We start from the raw sequence: 24,945 nt of genomic DNA on the forward strand, positions 1-24,945 counted from the left end.
TGAATGTCATGGCCCTTTTAAGCGCCCGCTCCTTTGCCTGCGTGGCCCTTTTAAGAGCCACGCCGCTCGCCTGGGCGCGGGCGGAGAGTTCCCCCGACCTCTGCGGCTGGGCTGCCAACCCCGAGGAGGACCCGGGAGGCTGCTGGAAGCGACGCTTCGGCTGACCGCTGCGACCGGAATCGGATTCCCCGGCGAATCAGGAGGTGACCACTTTCCTTTGGCCCAGCACGACACCCCACCCCCCAACCGCCGCCCCCGCCCCTTGAAGAACGTCGGGAATTCTGGGGGCGCTCAAGGGGGCCGTTTCTGGTGCCCCCCCCCCCCCGTTGCTCAAAGCTAGCTTTGCCTCCAATGGCACCTTAGGGGCCCGCAAGGTTTGCAGGCTGCGGTCTTCGGGGAGTGAGCTCTCCCTTGCAAACCAACTTTCTTCTTCAGAGTTTGCCTAGATGCGCTCTGCCCGGGACGCTGGCCGCCTTCCACCGGGGAACTCTTAGGCAAGAGTCAGATCTATGGTGAAATATTAACGTGTATTTTCCCGCACCACTTGCTTCCACAGGGCTTTGTGTGCCTTCGGCATGTGTACATGATAGAGAGACCTATCTAATGGTTGGTCTGTAGCCCCTGAGAGACTAGGTTGAACCTGAAGCACAGGAGCATCCCCGCCTCTTTCCCCACATGTCAGGTTTGTTCGGCCCTTCCCCCTGTCTCTCCATATTGCATTGGAGTTAAAACGCCTGTATATCTGTTGGAGTGTGGTAGCTAAACAGCCTCTTCGACAAAATGTGAGTTCCTTAAACTATATGTAGAGCATAATTTGGATAGCATAATTATTTGCTAGTATTGTTCACAAGCTATCTTGGCTCACTGCCATGACACTTTTCATAGCTACATAACTTCACGTCTGCAGCCGAATTTTACCAATTAAAACTCTAAGTACATTCTCTGCAAGTTGTTGATCTCAGTGTATTTCAGTCTTTTATTTTCTAGAACTATTGTAAATAGCATGCACTTGAATGTGATGGGTAGCATGTTTGGGACATAGTTCTAGATTTAGCATCCTCTCTCTCTATAAATAGAATTTGCATAAGCCAAAGGTGAGTGCCTGTCCCTCACATAACAGCATATTACTTTCAAAGGTTGCATGACTTAAATGGCTTGTGACACACTGTGTTACTAATGTACCAGGGCTGATTCCCTGGTCATCTCTTGTTTTTTCTTTCCAACTCGTTGTATCTCAGATATTTGAAAGGATGTTTATGCTGTGCAATTATATACATATATTTTTAAGTTCTTTTTTAGAAATGTAGCCATACAATCAGGATAATTTTGTCTCCCCAAGACATCTTCCAATAACAAAATGGATGGGTGATTTGTCATGCAAAGTCTGGAGAAATGCATCTTGATGGGATAGTTAATTAAACTAATTTCATTGCATTTCAAGGACCTGAGTTTCTTCTTTGGCAATATCTTGTATATCCCAACTCTTACAGAGGTCAACTAGTTAAGCTATACATTTGTAACTTTCTGTAACATCTACTTATCCTGCATTAGATTTTATACTAATCCCACTTCGCTTATTTTAATAACAGTTGCTACTGGCTATCACTAACTGAGTAGTTTAATTGCAGCTTTCTTTACATCAGCTTAAGGATAGCCCTCTTTAAGTATTTGAAAGGTTGTCACTTGGAGGAGGGCAGGATGCTGTTCCCATTGGCTGCAGAGGAGAGGACATGCAGTAATGGGTTTAAACTACAAGTACAACGATATAGGCTAGATATCAGGAAAAGAATTTTCACAGTCAGAGTAGTTCAGCAGTGGAATAGGCTGCCTAAGGAGATGGTGAGCTCCCCCTCACTGGCAGTCTTCAAGCAAAGGTTGGGTACACACTTCTCTTGGATGCTTTAGGATGCTTTGGGCTGATCCTGCGTTGAGCAGGGGGTTGGACTAGATGGCCTGTATGGCCCCTTCCAACTCTATGATTCTATGATTCAGCATCTCCTGCCTTTCTGTTGTGAATGTAAAAGTGTTGACTGAAAGGATGCACACAGCAGTGTGTCTGATGAAGTGATCTTCTCTGACTCAAGAAAGATTATGCTGGAATAAATTATTTTAGCCTTTGAGATGTTATTGGATTCCTATTTTATTTTCTGTGTGTTTCTGTTCAGTATGTACAAGAACACTTTTAAGTTTACTTGTATATTCTGTAAAGCAGTGATCCCCAACCTCCGGTCTGGGGACCGGTACCAGTCCGTAGATCAGTCGGTACGGAGCCGCGGCTCTAAGAAGTTAGGTGCTTCAGCCCACCAACGTCGACCCAACTTTGCAGAAGTCCGGGTCACAAAGCTCCTCTTCTGTATTCCTGCTCTGACTAGGATTCCCTCATCTCACATCCAGGAGCGCCTTATTCCCAGGGCAGCCCGCACAACTCTGCGGCAACGAGGTTCCTGCTCGCTGCCTTCAGTGATCACGGCGAAAAGAAACAGAAGCCAGCTTGCTCCCCCAACCTTCTTGTCCATTTGCCCAATCAGAGGAGCTGTAGCGGCCGCCAGCTAAGCCCGTCCCTCTGGCACCATCCAATGACGGGTCCTCTAGCAAATGCTGGCAGGGGCTCATAAGAATTGTAGTCCATGATCATCTGGAGGACCACAGGTTGACAACCCCTGCTCTAGTAGACTACCCATGCACCCGGGCCTCAGTAAAATTGTCAAGTGTTGACCGGTCCCTGGTGATAAAAAGGTTGGGGACCACTGCTGTAAAGTATGGCAAGATAGAATTGTACCATTGAATGATATGGTATATATGAATAACATTTATATCTGGTTGTAAATTGTAGGTGTGGGCTAGAATCTCAGAATTTGTTTACTCAGAGGTAAATTCCAGATTTAGGTACAGGAATTATTACTAGGTTTGCCAGCTTTGGGTTGGGAGGTTTGGGGAGGGGAGAGACCTCAGCAGAATATAATGCTATAGAGTCTGCCATCTAAAGTAGCGATCCCCAACCTGTGGGCCGCAGACCACATGTGGTCCTTCGACTAATTGGAGGTGGGCCCCGAAGGACGCCTTCTCCCCCCGCCCCTGGCCCTTTACTTCATCTCCCCCAACCCTTTACAACACACTTCATTGTTGTGGCATGTCTGTATCTTATTTTGAAGGGATGTTTAAACATTACCATAACCATCAGAGAGCGTTTGGCCAGTGGTAGAGGAGTAAAGTACCCCTCCCACCAGGCCTCAGTAAAAGGCGTTGAGTGGTCCCCGGTGATAAAAAGGTTGGGGACCACTGATCTAAAGTATCCATTTTCTCCCAGGAAACTGATCATTAACTGGAAATCAGTTGTAATTCTCACAGAACACGGGGCCTTACCTTGTGGTAGGCAATGCTAAGAATTATCTATTATTAAGTGTGTTTAGAATTGCAAGTTATACATTGAGGATAGACTCTTCCCTGACCTTGCTGCCATAAAAATAATTTTCTGTAAAAGCAGAACTGAACTTAATGCTGAATCCAGCACCATTAGAAGCACAGGTTGCAGATACTTCTCTAAACCAATATAGTTAAGCTTCGATCTCTGTTCTGAAGTGTATTATGACAAAGTGCTTATATTTATGCTAAAATAATTTGTAACATGATTTTGTGTTTGATTGGTTCATATTCATGTATTTTAGCACTTTTAACTACCTCCCACTTTTCAATCTGTTGCTCACTTTCTGTGTTTGCTAACTCATTTCCCATCAACATCCTTTCAAATATCAGAAGTGGAACCTTGTTTGGTACCCTCATAGTACTTTGCTGGATTTTAGAATAATAGAATCATAGAGTTGGAAGGGGCCATACAGGCCATCTAGTCCAACCCCCTGCTCAACGCAGGATCAGCCCTAAGCATCCTAAAGCATCCAAGAAAAGTGTGTATCCAACCTTTGCTTGAAGACTGCCAGTGAGGGGGAGCTCACCACCTCCTTAGGCAGCCTATTCCACTGCTGAACTACTCTGACTGTGAAAAACGTTTTCCTGATATCTAGCCTATATCGCTGTACTTGTAGTTTAAACCCATTACTGCGCATCCTTTCCTCTGCAGGCAACGGAAACAGCATCCTGCCCTCCTCCAAGTGACAACCTTATTTTCTTGCATTCATGTGAACACGTGAAATTGCATTATGCTTCATGATACCATTGGTCCATCAAAGACAGTACAGTGGCTCTCCAGGGTCTCAGGCTGGGGTCTTTCATGTCACCTACAACCTGAACTTTACCTGAGATGCCAGGGATTAAACGTGGAACCTTCCGCATACCAAGCAGATGCTCTGACCACTGAGCCACAGCCCCTCCCACTTCAGTAGACTTAGAACGGTACAGCTCTCCCAGTTGTCTGTATTCTTATGTGTCTGTAACCCCAGTAAACAGGTGTGGGGTTAATGTGCAGCCCAGGTATTATTTTCTGTTGTTCAGTTCTTATTTTCCCATTTCCCTTAAAAATGAAGGCTTGCAAATATTTCTTCATTGAATGTTTACTGTTGACTGGCTTCTCCTTTATAGGGAACCTGACTCCTGCAGCATCCCAGCTGGAGGGCTGATGATGATTATTCAGAGAGTGGTGTTGAATTCACGCCCTGGTATGTCTATAGTTGTCTAAGGACTGTAGTGAGCTTAGAATGGTTGTACAAGATGCCAAGCTGTCAGATTTCTGCAGAGAGCTTTCTACAGACATTTTACGAGGCTTACGGTGAAACCCTTTCCCTACCTACAAAGGTTTCAGCAAGCAACAACATATTTAGGGTATGGTGACCATGGCTTATGCCATACTTGATGGGGTTGCAGTGGGCCCTATCAAGTCCCCAGGGGTGGTTTGAGCTCCATGTACTGACTAGCCCACCCCAGTATAATTCCAATTGGAGAGTAAATTTGACTAGAGTATGGACTTGGAGCCCAGGCTTGAGGCAAAAAGATTGCAGATGGCCTGTGTTGAGCCATGTAACAAACTAAAAACAAAGACTCCAAATGATTTCTGTCTAGTCAGTTTGGTGTAGTGGTGTAGTGGTTAGGAGTGTGGACTTCTAATCTGGCATGCCAGGTTCGATTCTGCACTCCCCCACATGCAGCCAGCTGGGTGACCTTGGGCTCATCACGGCACTGATAAAACTGTTCTGACCGAGCAGTGATATCAGGGCTCTCTCAGCCTCACCCACCCCACAGGGTGTCTGTTGTGGGGAGAGGAATGGGAAGGCGACTGTAAGCCGCTTTGAGCCTCCTTCGGGTAGGGAAAAGCGGCATATGAGAACCAACTCTTCTTCTTCTTCTAGTCAAGGTATCCAAATCATCAGGAGTGGAAGGAGTTGCATCAGGATAGATAAACATTCAGCATGGATAAAAGGAAAGTGGTTGAAATAAAAGTTAACAAGGGAGTCTTCTTGAAAATGGGGTAAGGCAGGCCCTAGGATGTATTTTTGCATATGGGATTGTGAAAAAAGAAGCTTTATATTATTGTAATAGTTTGGTCATTAGTGAGTCATGTGATAACCCCCCCCCTTAAGAACAAAAGAGACAGATTGAAAGCTGATATTGCAGTCTCTGATTAGGGAGTTAAACCTGAAATCTGGTTTATTCTAGGTGTCAATGGCGAGCCAACTGCAGAAAACTTCTGTATGGAGGAAGCCACTATGCTAGATAAAGTTTCAGAGGGTCAAGTAAAAGTTCGTACACTTTATCTGTCTTTGGATCCCTATATGGTAGGTGTTCCTTACATATATCAAGTACATTCTGCCTTGTTGCCATAAGATTATTTTGGAATCTGCTTTGTGACCCAGAAGAATGACAAAGGACCAATTCTAGAGGGGCTGGTGTGTTAAGCTGCAGTTCTACATAGAGTTCTTCCAGCTTAAGCATGCTAATTTCAGTGAACTTCTATTGGAGTAACTCTGCACGTGAGTGCACTGTTTGTTACAAAACAAATAAATATTTTAATTTATACTCATCCTTTCTCCCCAGTGGGGACCCAAAGTATCATCATTCTCCTCTCCTCCATGTTATCCTTACAACATGAGGTAGCGTAGGCTGAAAGTGAGTGGCAACCAGTGCAGTTGTTGGGGAGCAAGCTGGGTGTTCCTGTGAAGACCCTGGCTTCAGCATTCTGGATCAGCTGTAGTTTGAGGATCAAGGTTAAGGGTAGGCCTGCATAGAGCGAGTTGCAGAAGTACAGTCTAGAGGTGATATTCGCATGGATCACTGTTGCCTGGTGTTCTGTAGCCAAGTAGGGCACTAGCAGTTTGGCTTGGCGTAGATGGTAGCCAGCCGTGCTACTCTAGTGACCTGTGCCTCCATAGCAACGGCGGTGCCAAGGATCACATCCAGGTTCCTGGCAGAGTGAGCCACTGATAGCTTTATGGACTAAGCAATTCACTTTCCCTCCATCATGGTTTTTTAACTCCAAAGTCCATCTCTCTCTTCTTGTCGGTGGGCCAAGAAGTCTGAAGCCCTGTCTGTTCCTCTCTTGGTTTTTCCTGGGTCCTCTTTCTGGATCCACTTGGGTCTTCTGCTTGCTATCTGACCTCTGCTACTGGAAGCAATGTGTTGGTCTACTCTGAACATCCTTGGCTGCCCACCTTGTTATAAAGAGTATGATGATAAGCTGGAAATCTGATATCTCCCAGCAGTTCCTGATCTCACAGGATATGGTGTCTCCCAGCAGTTCACTGATCTCACAGTGAGAGTAATTCAGCAGTGGAATAGGCTGCCTAAGGAGGTGGTGAGCTCCCCCTCACTGGCAGTCTTCAAGCAAAGGTGGGATACACACTTTTCTTGGATGCTTTAGGATGCTTAGGGCTGATCCTGCATAGAGCAGGGGGTTGGACTAGATGGCCTGTATGGCCCCTTCCAACTCTATGATTCTATGATTCTATGGAATGTCTTGTCTGGCTCAGCCGCACATCTGGGGGGAGGGGGGTCCACTCTTTATTGTCAGTGTATGTAGTAATGCACCAGCAGGGCTAGGTGAGTTCTGGTTATAGCCCTGCACAATTCTTTCAGATTTTTTTTCCTTTGTGGCATCCTTACTAGATACTTGTCAGATAAAACAAAGCTTGGAACTTTTATTTGAGCACTCTGACTTCAAGAAGCCTTCTGTTATACTTACTGTTTTAAATAGGAAAAGAGAAGCTTCCTATAAAGAATTTGCAGGTAATTCCTGATCTGGAAGAGGATTGTAGCTCCAAGTGTCTTTTTTCTTTTAATTACATCAAATATTTCATGCAACCTCTTGAGCTGCTTATAAATCTCAAGAGTATGTTCCCCCCCCCTAGGATTTGATGTTATGTAGTTGCAATTAATAGATTTATAATATTCCACTCTAACCAGATTTCTACTTAGTCCAAATGGCATTACCACAGGGTTTCTAGGTGTGTGCACCTAACAATGAAGGATTGCCAGGTTGCAAAATGGAGGAGGAGTGTTTAGTGAAGAGTATCAAATAAATGGGAAATGAGGCAGCTGTGCTTTCCCTCATTCCTCTGAATGACCTTTTTTCTGCCTTCTTTCTTCATCTTCAGGAGTACAGCTTGAGGTTTGCATGTGCTGATAAATACTCTGCTCTCATCAGTGCTCAAAGGACGAATCTGGAAGGGGTTTATATTGAGGGTTTCTACATTGTTAATGTAGAAAAACAAATATTTTCATTCATTGCTCTGCACCCTCAATACACCTTCCACCCCCTTTCAGACTCGGTCACAAAAGCAAGGAGGCATTAGTGGCTGTTTGAATACTCAGAGTAATTCTGTTTTGTTGTTTAGCGTTGTCGTATGAATGAAGACAGTGGTTCGGATTATATTCTGCCCTGGAAGGTGTCTGAGGTTGCCAGCGGTGGAGGAATTGGCATTGTGGAAGAAAGCAAAGAAGCTGGTTTTTCCATAGGGGATTTTGTAACTTCCTTTCACTGGCCATGGCAGACTAAGGCCATTTTAGATGGAAAGCAGATTGAGAAGGTGAGGATATATGATTGATCCATAATGTTTCAATTTTATTCTTAGGACAAATCGCTATATTGAATAATCTGAATAAACTATGTAGCCTGTTTGCTTACCCTTGAAAGGACTTGTCCGTTTATCATTTAAGTAGAAATAAGATATCTAAGCTCATCTTCTTGCTTGGAGTAGCATTCAAAGCCTCCCCATGGAAATGCTGTCCTTCACTACAGGCTGCTACATCCTGGTGCTGAGACAGGTTCCTTCAATTGCTACTAGCTCATTCTCCTGTAGTCCATTGGACCATGTTCTGTTTCATTTCCTACTAGTAGCTTGTGCTCAAGAGTGTAGACCAGTCTTTCTCAACTTTTTTACTGTTCAGAAATCCCTGAAACATTCTTCAGTCTTTGAGAAACCCCAGAAGCGGTGTGATCATGCAGAATATGGTTGGGAAGTATAGCTGTGAACACGCCCAACCAGCCCTCCCTTTCACATCCCCACCAGGCCCATCATTTCAGGGGGGGGGGTGTTTCACAATGTTTAACAAATTTTAAAAATATATACAACATTAATTAGCTCCCACCCAGGGTTTCATCAAAACCTGTTTGAGAAAGCCTGATTTGTGCACAGAATTAGAGGGGATATAACGAAGTCAGGAGAACATCCAACATATCTGGATCTGCTTCATTTGTGAATGGCCTGTTCACTCTGCAGACTGTTCTGTGTGTAGGAATTCTGAAGGAATGTATCCTTAAAAAAAAAAGGATAAGTGAATACCATAAGTGATGGTAGTATGCTATGTCTGATTGCAGAGGGAGAAGTCAAGAATGGGAGCAAGTGTCTTTTCTTGGCCCTCCCGCAGGGTAATAAATCTGCCTGAAAATTTGTGGAATGCATCCTGACTTTATTTTATTATTTATTTAGATTAGATTTTGTTGGCAGGGCTTGCTAAAAGCATGCTGTTCTACTTGTAAGCAGTTTGTCTCTGTTCAGCTTAATCCAGATCTGGTAGATGGGCATCTTTCCTACTTTTTGGGAGCAGCTGGCTTGACTGGACTGACCTCTTTGATAGGAATAAGAGAGAAAGGACACGTGACTCGGGGTGCAAACCAAACCATGGTTGTCAGTGGAGCGGCTGGTGCCTGTGGCTCTCTGGCTGGGCAGGTAAGCATGTTAATACCTTTGGATGTGGGCCATATAATCTGTGGGTGTATTTTGTGTTGTGACGGGATGGAGTGGAACTTCAGTGGCTTTGTTGCTTCTAGAATAGCATAGGAATTCCATCTAAAAGTCAGGAGAACATCCAACGTATCCGTATCTGCCTCATCTATGAATGGCCCCCTGAGGAAGCATTGTTATGATTTCCATCTTCCAGGTGCAAGACTGAGGCTGACGGATCTAGTTGTAGGTTTGCCATTTTCCAAGTGGGGCCTAGAGTTCTCCCAGAATCATAGTTGATCTCCAAATTACATAGATTAGTTCCTGAATGAAAAGGCGTTTTTGGAGGGTAGACTCACTATAATCATACGGCCTCTGAGCTCCTGCCCCTCCCCCAATCTATGCCCTCCCAAGGTTACATATCCCCAATCTCCAAGAATTTCCTCTGCTCCATTCTTACTGCCCTGTCCATGCTCCCATGGCATGCACTGGTGTATGTGTGGTGCTGCCAGCTTCTAGCCTGCCTTTAAAGCAGGCATTGCTCCCTAGTAGTAATAGTAATACTGAAACATTTATGCAAATGCTAAGTAGTGTTATTTCAATCACAGTAATCCTTTAGGGTTATCCACATATTGTGCGGAAAGGAGGGTATTCTTGGGGAACAGTCTGAGTCTTCTTGGCCTAGTCTGAGTCATGTGAACGAGTCCCTAAAGGTGGAGTGAGGGCAGGCAGCTAATGTGATCTGTAGTCCCTTTTCCAAGTACTGTGTCTGCTGAATATGAAAGCACGAGTACAACCAGTCTCCCTGGGGTATCCCAGCAGGACATCACGTTGCCAGTGACCCTGCATATTGCTGCAGATGATTGCATGGGGGTCGAAAAGCATCTGGTATTCAGTATGTCTTGGCCTCTTTGGTGCAAATAGTTATCTTTAAGACAAGTGCAAAGTCCGAGGTCCTCTTTCATTGAATATAAACCAGATTTTAAAAAATATCTGTAAGACAAGTTGTTGCATAAACCTTGACAGACTGCGATTGTTTTTATTGGGCTTCCAAAGATAGGTTTCCTGGAGGGTTGCTCCAGAGTGGTTGGCATCTGCGGAACCAAGGAAAAATGCTCTATTTTGGTCTCGGAATTGGGTTTTGATGCAGCTATCAACTATAAAGACGAGGATGTGGCACAACGGCTGCGTGCGCTCTGCCCGAAGGGGGTAGATGTGTACTTTGATAATGTTGGTGGAGACATTAGCAATGCAGTGATAGAACAAGTGAGTTTCTCCTATGCTTTTTTCCTCTTCCCTGGTGTTATTCCAAATTATATGGTTAAATTTTATTCTGTGCTGATGGAAGGTAGCTACCACTGTGTGAGACAGTATGCTGGACCTGGTGGACCCCTAGTCTTATTCGGTAGAGTTCCATGATACTTCTATAACCCTGCCTAAATAGTAGCTTTGATTTTTGTGGACCTAGTGCAATTTCTTGAAATGTTAAAGAAACATAATTTCCTTTCTGAAATGCTGGGGCAAGCTGAAATTTACAGGAGCATATAGGAAAGCAGGAAAGGTATTCCGGACCCAAATTTCTGTTGATGTACTGTCTGCCAAATTCTCTGCCATTTTGTAAGTCTTTCTAGTTCTTGATTTGGCTCATGTTTTGTTCTTTATAGTCTGTGCCTTTCTACACTGCACTACTACCGTGCACTAAAAATGACAAAGAATGATATTCCTTAGTGTAAAATGTACACATTTCTTCCTCTGGAAATTGTATGCTGCACTTTTATGTGTATGTGGATGCTCAAAAGGCAGCAATCAGTGTCATCTGGCTACAGAGAACACATTATATTTTTGGTTAGCAATTAGTTTGGGGGGTTTGATTTAAAGTACAGCCATTGACTTTCAGAGCCCTAAATTATTTGATCCATGTAATTTGACAATGCCTGAATTTTAAATAATAATAATAATAATAATAATAATAATAATAAATATAATTATTATTATTATTAACAACAACAAAATTTGTTCTGCCTTTCTGCCCTAATCAGGACTACCAAGGTGGTTAATTTTTAAAAATCTTAAAAACAATTAAAACCATGCAAAACCACATCTTTCAGACAATCAAAACCAAATTGATATGTATATTCAATAAAATACACATACATTAAAAAGACAAATAAAACAGGGCAGGAAGGGAGTATCAATGAGGGAATTCATAGTGGGGGGAAAATCTCAGTGCCAGAACACAGGAACAGAAGGATCAGACATGTCTCTGTAGCATTCTGGGCAAAGCCTGCCTCTGAAGAAGAGTTCTTATGTGCCACTTTTGTCTACCAGAAGGAGTCTCAAAACGGCTTACATTCGCCTTCCCTTCCTGAGAGAGCCCTGATATTACTGCTCAGTCAGAACAGCTTTATCACAGCTGCAAGGAGCCCAAGGTCACTCAGCTAGCTGCATGTGGAGCCAGCATTTGGAGAAGTGCGGAATCAAACCTGGCTTGCCAGATCTTTTAAAAAAGCCCAACATCCCATTTGCCTTTTTAGCCACTGAGTCACACTGCTGACATATTTAGTGTATGCTCTACTAAGACCCCCAGATCCCTTTTATACATGCTATAGTGATGCATCAGATAGTGATGCATATGATTTTTCCTATCTAAATGAGGAACTTTACATTTATCACTATTGAAATTCTAACCTGTCAAGATCATCCTGTATCCTGATTCTGTCTTCTGGTGTGTTTGGTATTCCTCCCAGTTTAGTGTCATCTGCAAATTTAATAAGTACCCCCTCTATTCCTTCATCCAATCCAAATCATTTATAAATACATTGAACAACACAGGGCACAGGGCAAATCCATGAGACATAGAAGATGATGAACCATTTACAGGGACCCTTTGTGGGGTGATTCTCAATCAGTTCTCAATCCACCTTACAGTAATAGGATCCATACCGCATAGCCATGGTGACTGAGAGAACCTCCACCTACAGAGACACTAAGCCTCCTATAAATCCCAGAGCCAGGAGGCAACGTCAGATGAAGGCCTTCGCTTCTCTACCCTGTCGTTGGCCCTCCAGAGGAACTGGATGACCACTCTGTGAGCCAGGATACTGGACTAGTTGGACCATTGGTCTGACCCATCAAGGCTCTTCTGATGTCTTGACTTCTATTTCCTGTGGCTGGCCTTCCAGAATAACTAAGGTTTCAGCCCAGCAGAGTTGGTCAGAGAGGCTAGTGGTTTCTGATGTTCTGACCTCAACCATAGCCCTGGCAGAACAGTTCTGTCTTCCAAGCCCTGTGGAACTCTTGAAGACCCCACAGAGCTCTGATCTCATTTGGCAGAGCCTTCCATCCAGCCAGGGTCATGGTCAAAAAAGCACTGCCCGTGATTGATCTCCTTGGGGCCCTGAAAAGGGATCTGCAACTGTATCCTGCAAGAACTGAAAGCATATTTGCTGTGGGCTATATTCCATTATTGGAAAGAACCTATATACTGTTTTTTCCCTTGAACGGGCATCAGGTTAACTTATTTTATTATGCTTTGACTGATTGGGAGTGGTGAAGAGTTGGAAGATCAGTTCCCCTAACAAAATCCTCCCTGTCTTGAAATTTTAATTGGGGGCATTAATAATATTGTAAATGTTTTAGTTTTTCACTTGTATGTTGATTTTAATTTTGTTACCCACCCTGAGCAATATAGAAGAGTGGATAAAAATTAAAATAAATTATTATTATTGAGGAGATCTTCCTTTGTTTTTTTACTCCTGGTTTCACTTCATTAAAAGTGCACATCAAAAATCATTTCTGTTGCTTGTAACAGAATTTAGACCAGATAAACTGAACGTTCCTTAGCTCTGTTTCATAACAGATAATAAACACACACTGTTCTGTAGACTGTTCTCTTCATTTGCATGTTCAGCCACTTTCTGCTTAACAATCTATTACAAGATTTTTCAAACTGTGTAAGCCCGTCAAGGGTTCTTCTAGTAGTAGATACGTTTCCATGCTAGACAATTTGTTTACCAATCCCAACCTGCCTTTCCAGTGTACAGCTGCACAGAAATTCTGGATGCATTCTAAAATACATGTTCATGATAGGCCATGTTGAAGCCCAGTTGGACTGGCAATTCCCCATGTGAACTGCACAATTATTTATGTGGAGAGAAACATATTGAACACAGCACAGTTAATTAACAAAGAAGGTTGCAGGCTCGGTGTAGGGGGTTCACTGGAGTCATCTGTCAAGGAGTTCCTTGCTCAGCCCCAGCTTACTACTTGACACTTGAAACCTGTACCAGGATGTGCATCCTTCATTACTCATATAAACAGGCCCCAATTCAAAGTCTTTCCTACAATGCTGCAGCAATTCCACAGATGTGGGCTGATGAAAATCCAAGCTAGCATACTCTCTCTTAATCATTAAGTTCAGATCTAATTTTAGCCATACTGTGGTCAGGTGAATGGTCTGGCCAACCAAGACCCATCCTCAGTAGAATCTAATCCCTCTCAATCACCCCTCCCCTTGAAGGAACCCAGGTTTCCCACATAACTAATTATCCAAGACAAAACAGTGTCTTAGGAAGTGATAAGAAAGCCAGCCTGAAACAGCCTCTAATTTAGAATAACTGCAAGATAGATCCTTTCTCCATAACATAAATTTACACTTGGGAGGAAGGATTGAGGTGGCTTTACTTGACACTTCCTCTCCCTTAGTCATAGGGACTTGGGCCACAATGCACATTTCCTTCTAACCTAGGACAGAGACCGTGGTCATGTATGCCCAGGACATTTTCAGCGCAGAGGACCACTCAAGTGGTTGGTGTCTACTTCATCAGCTTGGGTGTAGTGGTTAGGAGTGCAGACTTCTGATCTGGCGATCTGGGTTTGATTCCCTCCTCCTCCACATGCAATCAGTTGGGTGACCTTGGGTTCACTACAGCACTGATAAAGCTGTTCTGACCAAGCAGGAATATCAGGATTCTCTCAGCCTCACCCACCTCACAGGGTGTCTGTTGTGGGGAGAGGAAAGGGAGGGCAACTGTAAGCCGCTTTGAGACTCCTTCTGGTAGAGAAAAATGGTATATAAGAACGAAACTCTTCTTCTTCATTCTAACTTTCCTCCTCACTCTGCTCTAGGCCAGCCAATCTTTACCTGCGTGGGCCCTGGATGGACTCAGCATCCTACCACCATGTACCTCTTCTTCTGGGTACTTCTGTCCTGGCCATTTGTGTTGTGGCCTCTCTGCAGTTCCTCTGTGGAGCTTTGGCCAACCATTTTACTACCCGAGCAGCCTCCCTCCACTATTTGTCCTTTCTGTTGCCAATATCTGTCCTAGGCAGGCTTGAGACTAATCTTAGTGTACATCTCTTGGGAAAGGTCTCATGTTTGTTCAGTCTAGGTTTCATTCTTTATTTCCTCCAAATGTGCACAAAGAGCAGTTGCATTAGATATTGCAAGGCTTGCTCAGCTTTAGTCAGTGGATTTCATTTAGTCAATAGAAGTAAAGCCAAGCCAAGACATTTTCTTTACAAACCTGTATATGTGCCATGATAAGTACTTCACTTGGTTTCTAGGACCAGAAAATGAGTAGCAACTATCTTATGATCCATAGGTCATAAAGTTATCACCTGGGTCAGGTATTGTGACTCCAACTTTAAATTCCTCCATTCAGGATTCCTATTGGGTGTAAAAATTGACATATAGTGGCCTCCACTGGCCTGGAATCAGCTACTGGATATGTCAAATTAATGGCATTTTGGCAACAGGGCAACTTTATTACTGTGATATGACTACCACTGGAGGAAGAACCATTTAAGTTTGAGGAAGGCTCCTTGTATTATGTTAGAATCCACCCCATTAAAAACAGATGCATACAAGACACGTTCTAAAATTCCCCAGCAGAAAAGTCAATATAGAAGATAAAATAAGAATACATTTTTGAATGGCAGATATGAAGGTTCTTCTTCCAAGAATTTGTTGCTTGGTGTTTAACTGTATCCCTTTCAATTCTATATCTTCATACCATTTTTTTCTAAGAAAATATACTTTAGTATCCAACATGCAGGTCTTAGTTCTGATTACACCTTTATGCTTGTAACAGGGTAAGAAAATCTTTTGTTCTCTTTTGTTTCTAACAGATGAATACAAATAGCCATATCATTTTATGTGGGCAGATCTCCCAGTACAACAAAGATGTGCCTTATCCTCCCCCACTTCCGCCTGCAATAGAGGAAATAAGGAAAACACGGAGCATCACTAGGTATTTCTCCTTAACTAAGCCTACTCGTCATCTCGACTCAATAGACTAATAACCAGTTGGGAGGCTGCACTGGGCAGTGGAAATGAAGCAAAATCATCCTCCTTCCATTATCAGAGCTCCACTTACATGAGAGGCAGACATACCTGCTGTATGTCCTCACAATGTGTCTTGCTGTTATTCCTGCAATATAGAGTCAGAAATGACTGCTGGGAAACTGGGAAGATGAGAAATCTTCAGTGCCGTCTGTTGATGGATTGTGGGGTCTAACTCATTTCGGCTTCCTGTTTTAGCCTCCTGCTCAGTCCCGAGCCCAAAGTTAGAGATTTGAACAGGAGACTGAAATAGTCCAGAATATGTTAGTGCCCCCCCCTGAAAGTGAAGTAAAAAATGGGACCAGGAGAAGGAGCTAGGATTCTTGCAGCAGTAAGGCAATGGTGTCCTGTCCGCAGTATGGTGCTCATGAGGAAATAGAGCAGGAGTCACATGTCCTAGTAAAAGTTAAGATGAACACAGAAACTTATTTAGTACAGTGACCAAGAGATGTGCGTGGAGTACTTGGATATTCCATATTCACAGGCGCAATTGTGCACATACTGGCTACTGTACTTCTTCCAGTGTATTTACAGCTTCATATTTTAGGAATACTTTCAAGCATCTGGATAATCAGTATTGCTTGAGCTTGTTAATAAACATACTAGCTTGTTCATCCTTGCAACTAGTTTCCTATACAGAGAGACTGTTTGAATCTATGGCTGAGATTGTTGTCTGCATCCTTTCTCAGTACATTGTAATTTTATTACTTTGATTTTTAACATATTAAATTGTCACAAATGTTAAAATATTTCCACACAAATGCTAATAGGCCTTATCTGCTTGTGTTTGTGCTCTTAATTGAATAAAACCAGTACTTCTGTTTTATTCTTTCACAGGGAAAGATTTCTAGTTCTGAACTACATGGACAAATATCCAGCTAGTACTGTGCAGCTCTGTCAGTGGATCAAAGAGGGAAAACTGAAGGTAGGGCTTGAACCTGAAGGCAATTGTTTATGAACTGAAAATATGTCTCTGGTGAACCCATTTGTTCTGTTGACTCTTGAATAATCTACCTTAACCTGTTGACAAACAGCATAGAGGCTTTCTACAGACCACTTAACTGGATAATATAGGATTGGTTGAGGTTAAGAGAACGTATTTGGTTAAGCACTTCAATACTTTGTTCCCAAATTAATTTAAAACATTGAAGTACTCTTTAGGAGATAAGATGGGAAATGGAAACCAATCTCCTTTCTCCTTTTTCAGGTTAAAGAGACTGTTGTGAAAGGCCTGGAGAACACTGGAGGTAAGACATCATTGGTTCTCCTGTGCTCCATGATACCAAAGCTATGGAATGTCCACTTCACATGAAAACAGGTTGAATGAAGTGAAGGAATAGCTGATTTAAAACATGTTCACATGAATCTATGGGATTGAAAGTTAAGTAAATCTAAATATTGTGTTGGAACCATATTAAACCAGCAATTTCCACCAATTGTCCCTTCCTGTTGCAGACCCCCTCATGTCATTCCTCATGGTCTTCTATTAATTCAATCCAGGAGCAGTATATTGTAGAGATCAGTGGGCTACAATAGAAGAAGGGAACCAAGATGGTTTAGTTCTGTCACTTGAAAATATAATCCAGATCCAACCCATTATTTCAGGGGTCCCCAACCTGTTTGAGCCTGTGGGCACAATTGGATTTCTGACACAGAGTGGTGGGCACAGACACAAAATGGCTGCTATAATAAGATAAGATGGGAAGCCAGGGAACGTTGTGGGTTGTGGGTTGTGGGTGTGTGGTGTGTGTGGGCGGGTCAGGAGGCACTGTGCGCCTCCCGACTGGTCAGTCTGGGGCCAAGGGGCCAATTGGGAGGCGCGCTGTTTGCATCTCCCGATTGGCCCCTTGGCCTCAGAGACAAGTAGAGGAGCCAATGGGAAGGCACTTTACGCCTTCCAATTGACCCCTCCAATTGTCAGTCTGGGGTGGGGGGGCCAATCATTGCCCCCCCATCCCAGACTGCGCCCACACCCCTTTATTTATTTTTATTTATACCGCGGAACACGGTATATCCTGCTACTAAATGCATTTCTCTCAATTTAGCTACAAGGTCACTCCATTCCAATCACTCATCAGACCAGCTGTCATAAGAAAAGTGTCAGTCCATCTACCAATTGCTTATAAAATATTCCTTTATCATCACTTGGAGCATAGATTCCCAAAACGAATGCCTTAACATCATATAAACAACCCCAGCTCCTACATATCATGTTCATCTGTGAAGGCTAATTCTGGTTTTGTGGGGTTTGATATATAGTACAGTACTATTTATCTTTTTAAGATTTGCTGAAATCAATTCTCCCAAAATCTTATGAATTTTGTATCCTTTTTTCTAAAATTATTCTGTTGTAGGCAAATAATATCTTATTTTAACTTTCTCAAATGATGAAATATTCTTCCTTTGGGAAGCATTTGCTCAATTTATATTTCACATTAGGCATTTGTAATCCATAGTTAGATTCCAGGTATTGAAGAGTCCATCCTTGTATAGTCTGTGTCAGGATTTTCTATATCCTGATGGAGCTGCTGCAAGACTCATGTATCTTCTTCTGCAGCTCCTGTTTCATCCCATTATTTCTTAAATCTGTCCAGAAATTCTCTCACCATGAACAGAACTCAGTCTAAATCTCTGAACATGAAAAGTAAAAATGATCACTTCTAATTTATCTCATTGAAATGGATTTTTTCTGATTTATAAAGGCATGATCTTTTACCTTTTGTAAAATCCTAATATGAATTTATTAAAAAACAATACTATCTGTATTGTCCATCCTGAGTTTCAACTTAGAATGTTGCTTCATCTCTTGTTTTCTTTAACAAACTGCACCAGAGTATCAGTTCTTTTATTAATGTGGAAAATCTTTATTCTGTAAATTTTGTCTGTTTCAGAATCTATATTTTCTTTATCAATTTCCAAAAACTCTGCCAAGGTTTCTACAATTATTTCCCTGGTGTTCTCAAAAGAAGTCTCAGGAATATCTTTGACTCTCAGACAATATTCTTTTTCTCTCAGTTCTAACAATTCCAAATTGGATCTTCTTTCCAATTCTCTAAAACTTTTGTTTTACAATCTGATACCTCTTGTTCATTAATATGTTGACCCTCCCCTGAAATTTGTTTAATAGAATTTGTAATCTCTTCTGTAACCTCTAGCTTCATGTTGGCAATTTTTTCATCTAATTTTTGAAATGTTATTTTCATTTTTAGTTCAAATTTGTCATATAATTTCTGAAAAAATTTAGGGGTCAGATTTTCTGGGAGTTTTATCTGACTGTATATCCAAAGATCCAAAACACTTTCTAGCTCCTGCCAGGATTAAAACATATACAAGTTAAATGTTATGTGCAGTATTTTTTTTTACCGATAGATGTCTCTCTTGTACCATAAAAGGAAAGGAGAACCTATAGTCAAATAAGCCCTTTGTATTGTTGTAAATACAGTCAATGAGGAAGTCTCGTTGCCAAAAATAGACCAATTCCCATGCATTCCAGTTTATGCAAATTTCTGAACAATTTCAAATTGATGTTTCATCAAAGATAAAAAGCCACAATAGAAAAGCCTTACCCAATTAATTCTTTTCAAAATCTATTCTCAAAATCCAGCTTCTATAGTCAAGGTCTAATAAACAAAAATTTAAATTTTTCTTTAATTTTAAAAGAGTTGAAAGAAGTCTGTTACCGTAAGTAATTTACTACTCACTGAAAAGCGCTTTCTTTGGCAAATCACTGAGACCAACATTTTAGTAGTTTACTCATAAATAGCTGGTGCAATGAAGAATAAGTGGCTCATCTCACGATCTCCCTTTGATACAGCTGAATTTTCTCTCTGTGGAGTTTCTCTGAGTAATCAGATGTTAGTTTGTCATCCTCTTCACCTGGAAGTCTGACTATGGAGCTTCCTATGAAACCTCGAGGCAAATAGTTCTCTCACCCGTCTTCCAGATGCTTCAAAAAAAAAAAAAACCCCAACAACAATATTTTTCAGAAGCAGTTCAAATTATAGGCACAAGATTGATTCTGAAATATTAGAAGCATTTTTTTAATTAACATATTTGCTGTTATTTCATCACAAATAAAGCTATTACACTTAAGAAATGTAAGTGGTGGGGGTTCTCCATCTTTGGAAATTTTTAAACAGAGGCTAGATAGCCATCTGATGAAGAGGCATAAGGATAATTTGATTTCTTACTTTTGTTCTCTTATAGCTGCTTTCCAGTCCATGATGAGTGGAGGAAACATTGGAAAACAGATTGTGCAAGTTATGGAGTAAAAATATATTTTATTGGTATACATTACAAATGACTTGCAGAAGTCAAAAATTGTCATGTGTTTGGTAAAGGTACTGTTCGCATTAACTGACCAGAAAGTGAATATACCTTCACTTTTAATAGTGTTCTTAAAAACTTGTTAAGTAATTTTTTTGTTTTCAGAATGGAAATTATATTTATATAGACTAGACTAAAAGTCTAGATTTGTAATGTCTTAGACTTCATGATGCTATTAACATATATGTCCAATTTTAATTCCGGGTCTCTTGTCTACTAGTCAATCCAGCAACAACAACAAGCCTTTAATAGCATATAAAAGTACAATATAAGGAGGGAAAGTGCAAAAAGATCCACTGCTATACAGAGAAAATAAAGGCAGAGATCATGCTTTAGAGTAGGACAAAATACATTCGCGATCTCTCATGGCAAAATACATTCACAATCTCTCATGGCAAGATATAAAAACTTTGCAACTGGTTCAATTATATCAGGGTTCTGATATGTTAAAAGAAACTGAATCTTACGTTCATCCGAAAGCAGTGAGTTAAGAAATTTGGGGTCCCTTGGGGTCCCTTGGACATCTTCAGAGTCCATAATTGGTGGATATGACCTTAGGGGAGAGGTCGCCTTGATGGTCAATTTCAGTGCTTTAGGATGCTTAGGGCTGATCCTGTGTTGAGCAGGGGGTTGGACTAGATGGCCTGTGTGGCCCCTTCCAACTCTATGATTCTATGATCGCTATCAGTGCGGTCTCCAATACAAAATACCTCTGATTGGTCTTTCAAAGCAGGAGGAAACAATATATAGTCAATCACACTGCTACCTTTCCCAGAGGCAAATGTGAATTCCCCAGGGTAATGTTGGGGAATGAGCCATTTAGTATCAATCTGTCAAAATGTATGCAAAATTTGCCTAATGAGATTCCAGCATCATTTATATGAGAGTCAGAAAGACAATTGGGTAGGAGGTCACCTGGGTCCAAGCCCAGTGCCCTTGAGAGTGCAGAGCCATCTTTGCCTATCCTTGCATTAAAATCTCCTGCAAGCAATATTTCAATCAAGGGGAATTTTGCTTCAAGCTCCTCAACAAATATTGTGAAGCGGCTCCAGTGGTAGTGCAAGTTTTGCTGGTCCAAGCAAGGAGGGAAATAAACATTAATTATTATTAAAGCTATGTTGGAAAATTTTGGTACGAAGGCCTGAGCAATGGGATTACAAACAGAGCAATTACGGTTAATCCTGCTCTGTAGCGCCCCTTGGACTTGGACTTGTAAACTAATACAGAATGGGATTCATATCCCTCTAAGCTAATTTCATAATGTGACCATAGCTCCTGTAATAAAACCGCATCAAAATCTTTGATAAAGCACATGAAATCTGGATCATTCACCTTACTTTTCCAACCATCAACATTCCAGGAGATAAACCTGATTGCCAGGAGAGAGGGGTCCTTTAAGAGTTAATCAGTTTCAATCAGCCGACTAGTCAATCCAGGGAGGCCCTAAATTTAATTACCCTGGCCTCGCCCAAAGACGTAGCAGAAGAGCTCTCGCTTACAGGCTCTGTAGAACTGAGAAAGCTCCAACAGGGCCCTCAGTTCACCAGGGATACCTTCCACCAGTTTGGGGCCAGGACCAAAAAGTCCTTGGCCCGGGCCGTGGCCAGGCATTCCTCTTGTGGGTCAGGGATCACCAACAAGTATTCACCCGCAGAGTAAAGAGCCCTGAGGGGGGCATAGGAGGGTAGGCGGTCCTGCAGTTATGTGTTGCACAGACTGCAGATGGCCTTAAAGGTCAAAACTGACAAAATGCCAAATGTTACATGAAAATTGGTTTAAGATGTTTTACAGATGGTAAACACCTAAAATAATTTGCAAAATGTCTAGTCTATCAGAAGGTAAATGCTAGGAATGCAATAATGCTATTGGGTCTTTTTTCCACATGTTGTGGAATTGTGAAGCGGTTAAGAAATTTTGGATAAAAGTATATGATAAATTAAAAAGAGCCTCTTATGGTGCAGAGTGGTAAGGCAGCAGAAATGCTGTCTGAATCTGTCTGTCCATGAGGTTGGGAGTTCAATCCCAGCAGCCGGCTCAAGGTTGACTCAGCCTTCCATCCTTCCGAGGTCGGTAAAATGAGTGCCTGGCTTGCTGGGGGGTAAATGGTAATGACTGGGGAAGGCACTGGCAAACCACCCCGTATTGAGTCTGCCATGAAAACGCTAGAGGGCGTCACCCCAAGGGTCAGACATGACTCGGTGCGTGCACAGGGGATAACTTTACCTTTTTTTATATGATAAATTGCAAACTGTTTATAAATGCAAATTTCCACTGGATTCCGAAATTATGTTAAGTGTTATACCTCTAGGTGTACCAAAAAAGGACTGGAATTTTTCTTTCATGCAATGACAGCAGCCAGCTTGACAACTGTTTCATGTTGGAAGCAACAACAATCTCCTTCTATGGAATCATGGATAATGAAATTTAGAAAACTCGCCATAATGGACTAACTAATCATAGACATCCAGAAGAGTTTCAAGAATGCTGAATTTCTGGATCCTTTGTAATTTCTATCTTTTCCCCCTGTAACGTCTTTATTGTTCTAAAAATAAAAAGTCACATATAAAAAAATAAAAATGGTTCCAGCTTTCTGCATGTTTTGTAGTAGATGGTACTTCACATCAATATGCTTGATATGTTTCTGGTCATCTTGTTTAGACATATTAATACAGATTAATGTTAAGTAGGCTTGTGCGCTTTGGCCACATTGGTGGCCAGCACCGTGACGCAGGGGGAGGGGCGGCGCTGGAGGTGGCGCGCCATTCAGCGCATGCACACAGGTGCAGAGCTCTGCACCTGCGTGCAGGCGCCAGGTTATGTGCCACCACCGGTGCCACCCCTCCCCCTGCGCCGCAGTGCGTTGCTGGCTGCCTTGGGCTTGAATGGCCACCAAAGTGGCCAAAGCGCACAAAAGCGCAAAAGCCTAAAGAAAACATATTAATGAAAAAAAAAACATTTATCAATGTTGTGCTTAACTAATATAGAAATTATTTATTATAAACTTAATTCTACATATGAAAAGGCAAAGACAAGATTTCTATTCTAATTTAAATAAGTGGATGGGGAGAGATGCTGGAGGCATCTCTGCACCTACCATGTTGCAGTCTTGCGGGAGAAGGGGGGAAGCTAACAGGAAAAAGGAATTTAGCCCTCTAGGGACAGGTCAGTGTTCCTATCTCTCTCGCTAACTCTATCATAAAGAGAGTTCCTGTTTACAGGTAGAGGCAGAGGCATCACTTTGGAGAGAGTTATTTCTAACAAGAACTGCCCTTGGCCAATCAGAGAAAAGTATGACTCCATTACTTTGAGTTGCACTTTTCAATTTATATATTTTGATGTTCCTGAGATAATATCCAGGAAGTTTTTTTACACCAATGATATGGTGGTTGCTGTAAGGCACAAATCAATTGAAAGGACTGAAGAAATACTTAGGGACCTTAAAAATTTGGCTAACTACTACCATAAATAGTGGCTCATCCTAAATACAGGAAAGAAGAGGTGGTTCTTATATGCTGCTTTTCTCTCCCGGAAGGAATCTGAAAGCTGCATTTGCCTTTCCTCTCCTGACAACAGACACCCTGTGAGGTGGGTGAGGCGGAGAGAGACCTGATATTACTCGGTCAGAACAGCTTTCTCAGTGCTTTGGCGAGCCCAAGGTCACCCAGCTGGCTGCATGTGGAGGAGCATGGAATCAAACCCAGCTGGTCAGATTAGAAGTCTGCACTCCAATGCTCCTGTTACCATCTCAGAAACAATCCTGCCAACCATGAACTTGTTTTGCTAACCTTTTAGAGTTCTTTGGGAAGGTGAACAGACATGAGTTCAAGGGTGAAAGCTTTTGATAATGTTCCTCAACAAGGTCCCTAAGTAGTCATGGGATAAAAGGACAAGTCCTCTTGTGAATTAAAAACTGGTTAATTAACAGGAAATAGAGAGTGAGCATAAATGACAGTTTTCATACTAGAAGGTGGTAAGCATTGGGAGTACTGCAGAGCTTTGTACTAGATATGGTGCTTTTTAACTTGCTCAGTAATGATTTGGACTTTGGACATAATAAACATGTTGTGTTTCCAGTGACTGTAATTCATCTAGCTGTTTTTGTGGTACTCTTGTTTGTTTAATGCCTGTTCCGGGATAGCCAGAGGCACTTTGTCCCAGAACAGGTTAATAAAGCAGTGGGACTTCCTCATTTTCATTTATAAAATATTGTTCCCAAGTGCATCCCAATGCTTTTTTTAGTACTCTTGTTTGTTTAATGCCCACTCCGAGCCATTCTGGACTGTTACAGCTTTTACCCTGTCCGTTCTGGAGTGTATGTCATACACCCCACTCTTTTTTTTGTTTGTTTTGGTTTTTTTGCTGTGGTCTTCTTTGTTTGATGCCTGTTCCAGCCCATTCGCCTTTTACCCTGTCCCGGGAATGTGGTGGATTGGGGTTAGCTCCATAAAATCAGAGTCCAGGTAGCACATTTAAGACCCACAAAGATTTATTCAGGGCGTGAGCTTTCGAGTGCAAGCACCCTTCGTCAGACTATGAACTCCTGCCCCGCAAATTGCTCACAAAGCTCCGTTATTACTCGGTTGTCGGCAATTCACGTGGCGACTAATTTCTCCGACTGAAGGCTTCTTTTGCGTTGCCCTTTTAAGCGCCCGCTCCTTTGCCTGCGTGGCCCTTTTAAGAGCCACGCCGCTCGCCTGGGCGCGGGCGGAGAGTTCCCCCGACCTCTGCGGCTGGGCTGCCAACCCCGAGGAGGACCCGGGAGGCTGCTGGAAGCGACGCTTCGGCTGACCGCTGCGACCGGAATCGGATTCCCCGGCGAATCAGGAGGTGACCACTTTTCTCTTAAAAATGAAAGCAAAACAGTCAGGATAATTTTGTCTCTCCAAGACATCTGATAACAAAATTAATGGGTGATCTTTAATGCAAAATCTGTAGAAATGCATCTTTTGTCTAGGATGGGATAGTTAATCACACTGATTGGATTGCATTTCAGGGTCCTGAGATTCTTCCTATATCCCACCTCTTATAGAGGTCAATTGGTTTAGCTATACACCTGCAACTTTCTTTTGCATCTACTTATCCTGCATTATATCCTGTACTAATCCCACTTTGCTTGGCTATTACTAACGGAATATACTGAGAACTCTTTTTATTGTATCTTGTTTTAAA

General features: G+C 42.2%; 2 protein-coding genes across 2 annotated transcripts in view; both read left to right on the plus strand.

The window, feature by feature from the left end:
• The first annotated feature begins 21 nt into the window (after positions 1 to 21).
• On the plus strand, positions 22 to 22,353 carry PTGR2 (prostaglandin reductase 2). Its single transcript, XM_077322726.1, has 10 exons — positions 22 to 203; positions 4,534 to 4,610; positions 5,605 to 5,723; positions 7,779 to 7,970; positions 8,943 to 9,113; positions 10,164 to 10,373; positions 15,237 to 15,358; positions 16,288 to 16,375; positions 16,658 to 16,697; positions 19,657 to 22,353. The coding sequence occupies exons 2-10, from the start codon at positions 4,571 to 4,573 to the stop codon at positions 19,719 to 19,721; spliced, it is 1,047 nt and encodes a 348-aa protein (XP_077178841.1). The 5' UTR covers positions 22 to 203; positions 4,534 to 4,570; the 3' UTR covers positions 19,722 to 22,353.
• A 2,102-nt stretch (positions 22,354 to 24,455) lies between these two features.
• Positions 24,456 to 24,945, plus strand: part of LOC143830335 (prostaglandin reductase 2-like) — a 31,247-nt gene continuing 30,757 nt past the window's right edge. The window contains exon 1 of the mRNA XM_077322731.1: positions 24,456 to 24,603. The gene's annotated coding sequence lies outside the window, so the exon portion shown is untranslated. The remainder of the gene's footprint in view (positions 24,604 to 24,945) is intronic.

Source organism: Paroedura picta, chromosome 2 (genome assembly GCF_049243985.1).
Source record: "Paroedura picta isolate Pp20150507F chromosome 2, Ppicta_v3.0, whole genome shotgun sequence".
Taxonomy (NCBI): Eukaryota; Metazoa; Chordata; class Lepidosauria; order Squamata; family Gekkonidae; genus Paroedura; species Paroedura picta.

Coding starts and splice junctions, on each gene's coding strand:
- PTGR2 (XM_077322726.1), top strand. CDS start 4,571: ATGATGATTATTCAGAGAGTGGTGTTGAATTCACGCCCTG. Junction 15,359..16,287: donor AAAACACGGAGCATCACTAG/GTATTTCTCCTT, acceptor ATTCTTTCACAG/GGAAAGATTTCTAGTTCTGA. Junction 16,376..16,657: donor TCAAAGAGGGAAAACTGAAG/GTAGGGCTTGAA, acceptor CTCCTTTTTCAG/GTTAAAGAGACTGTTGTGAA.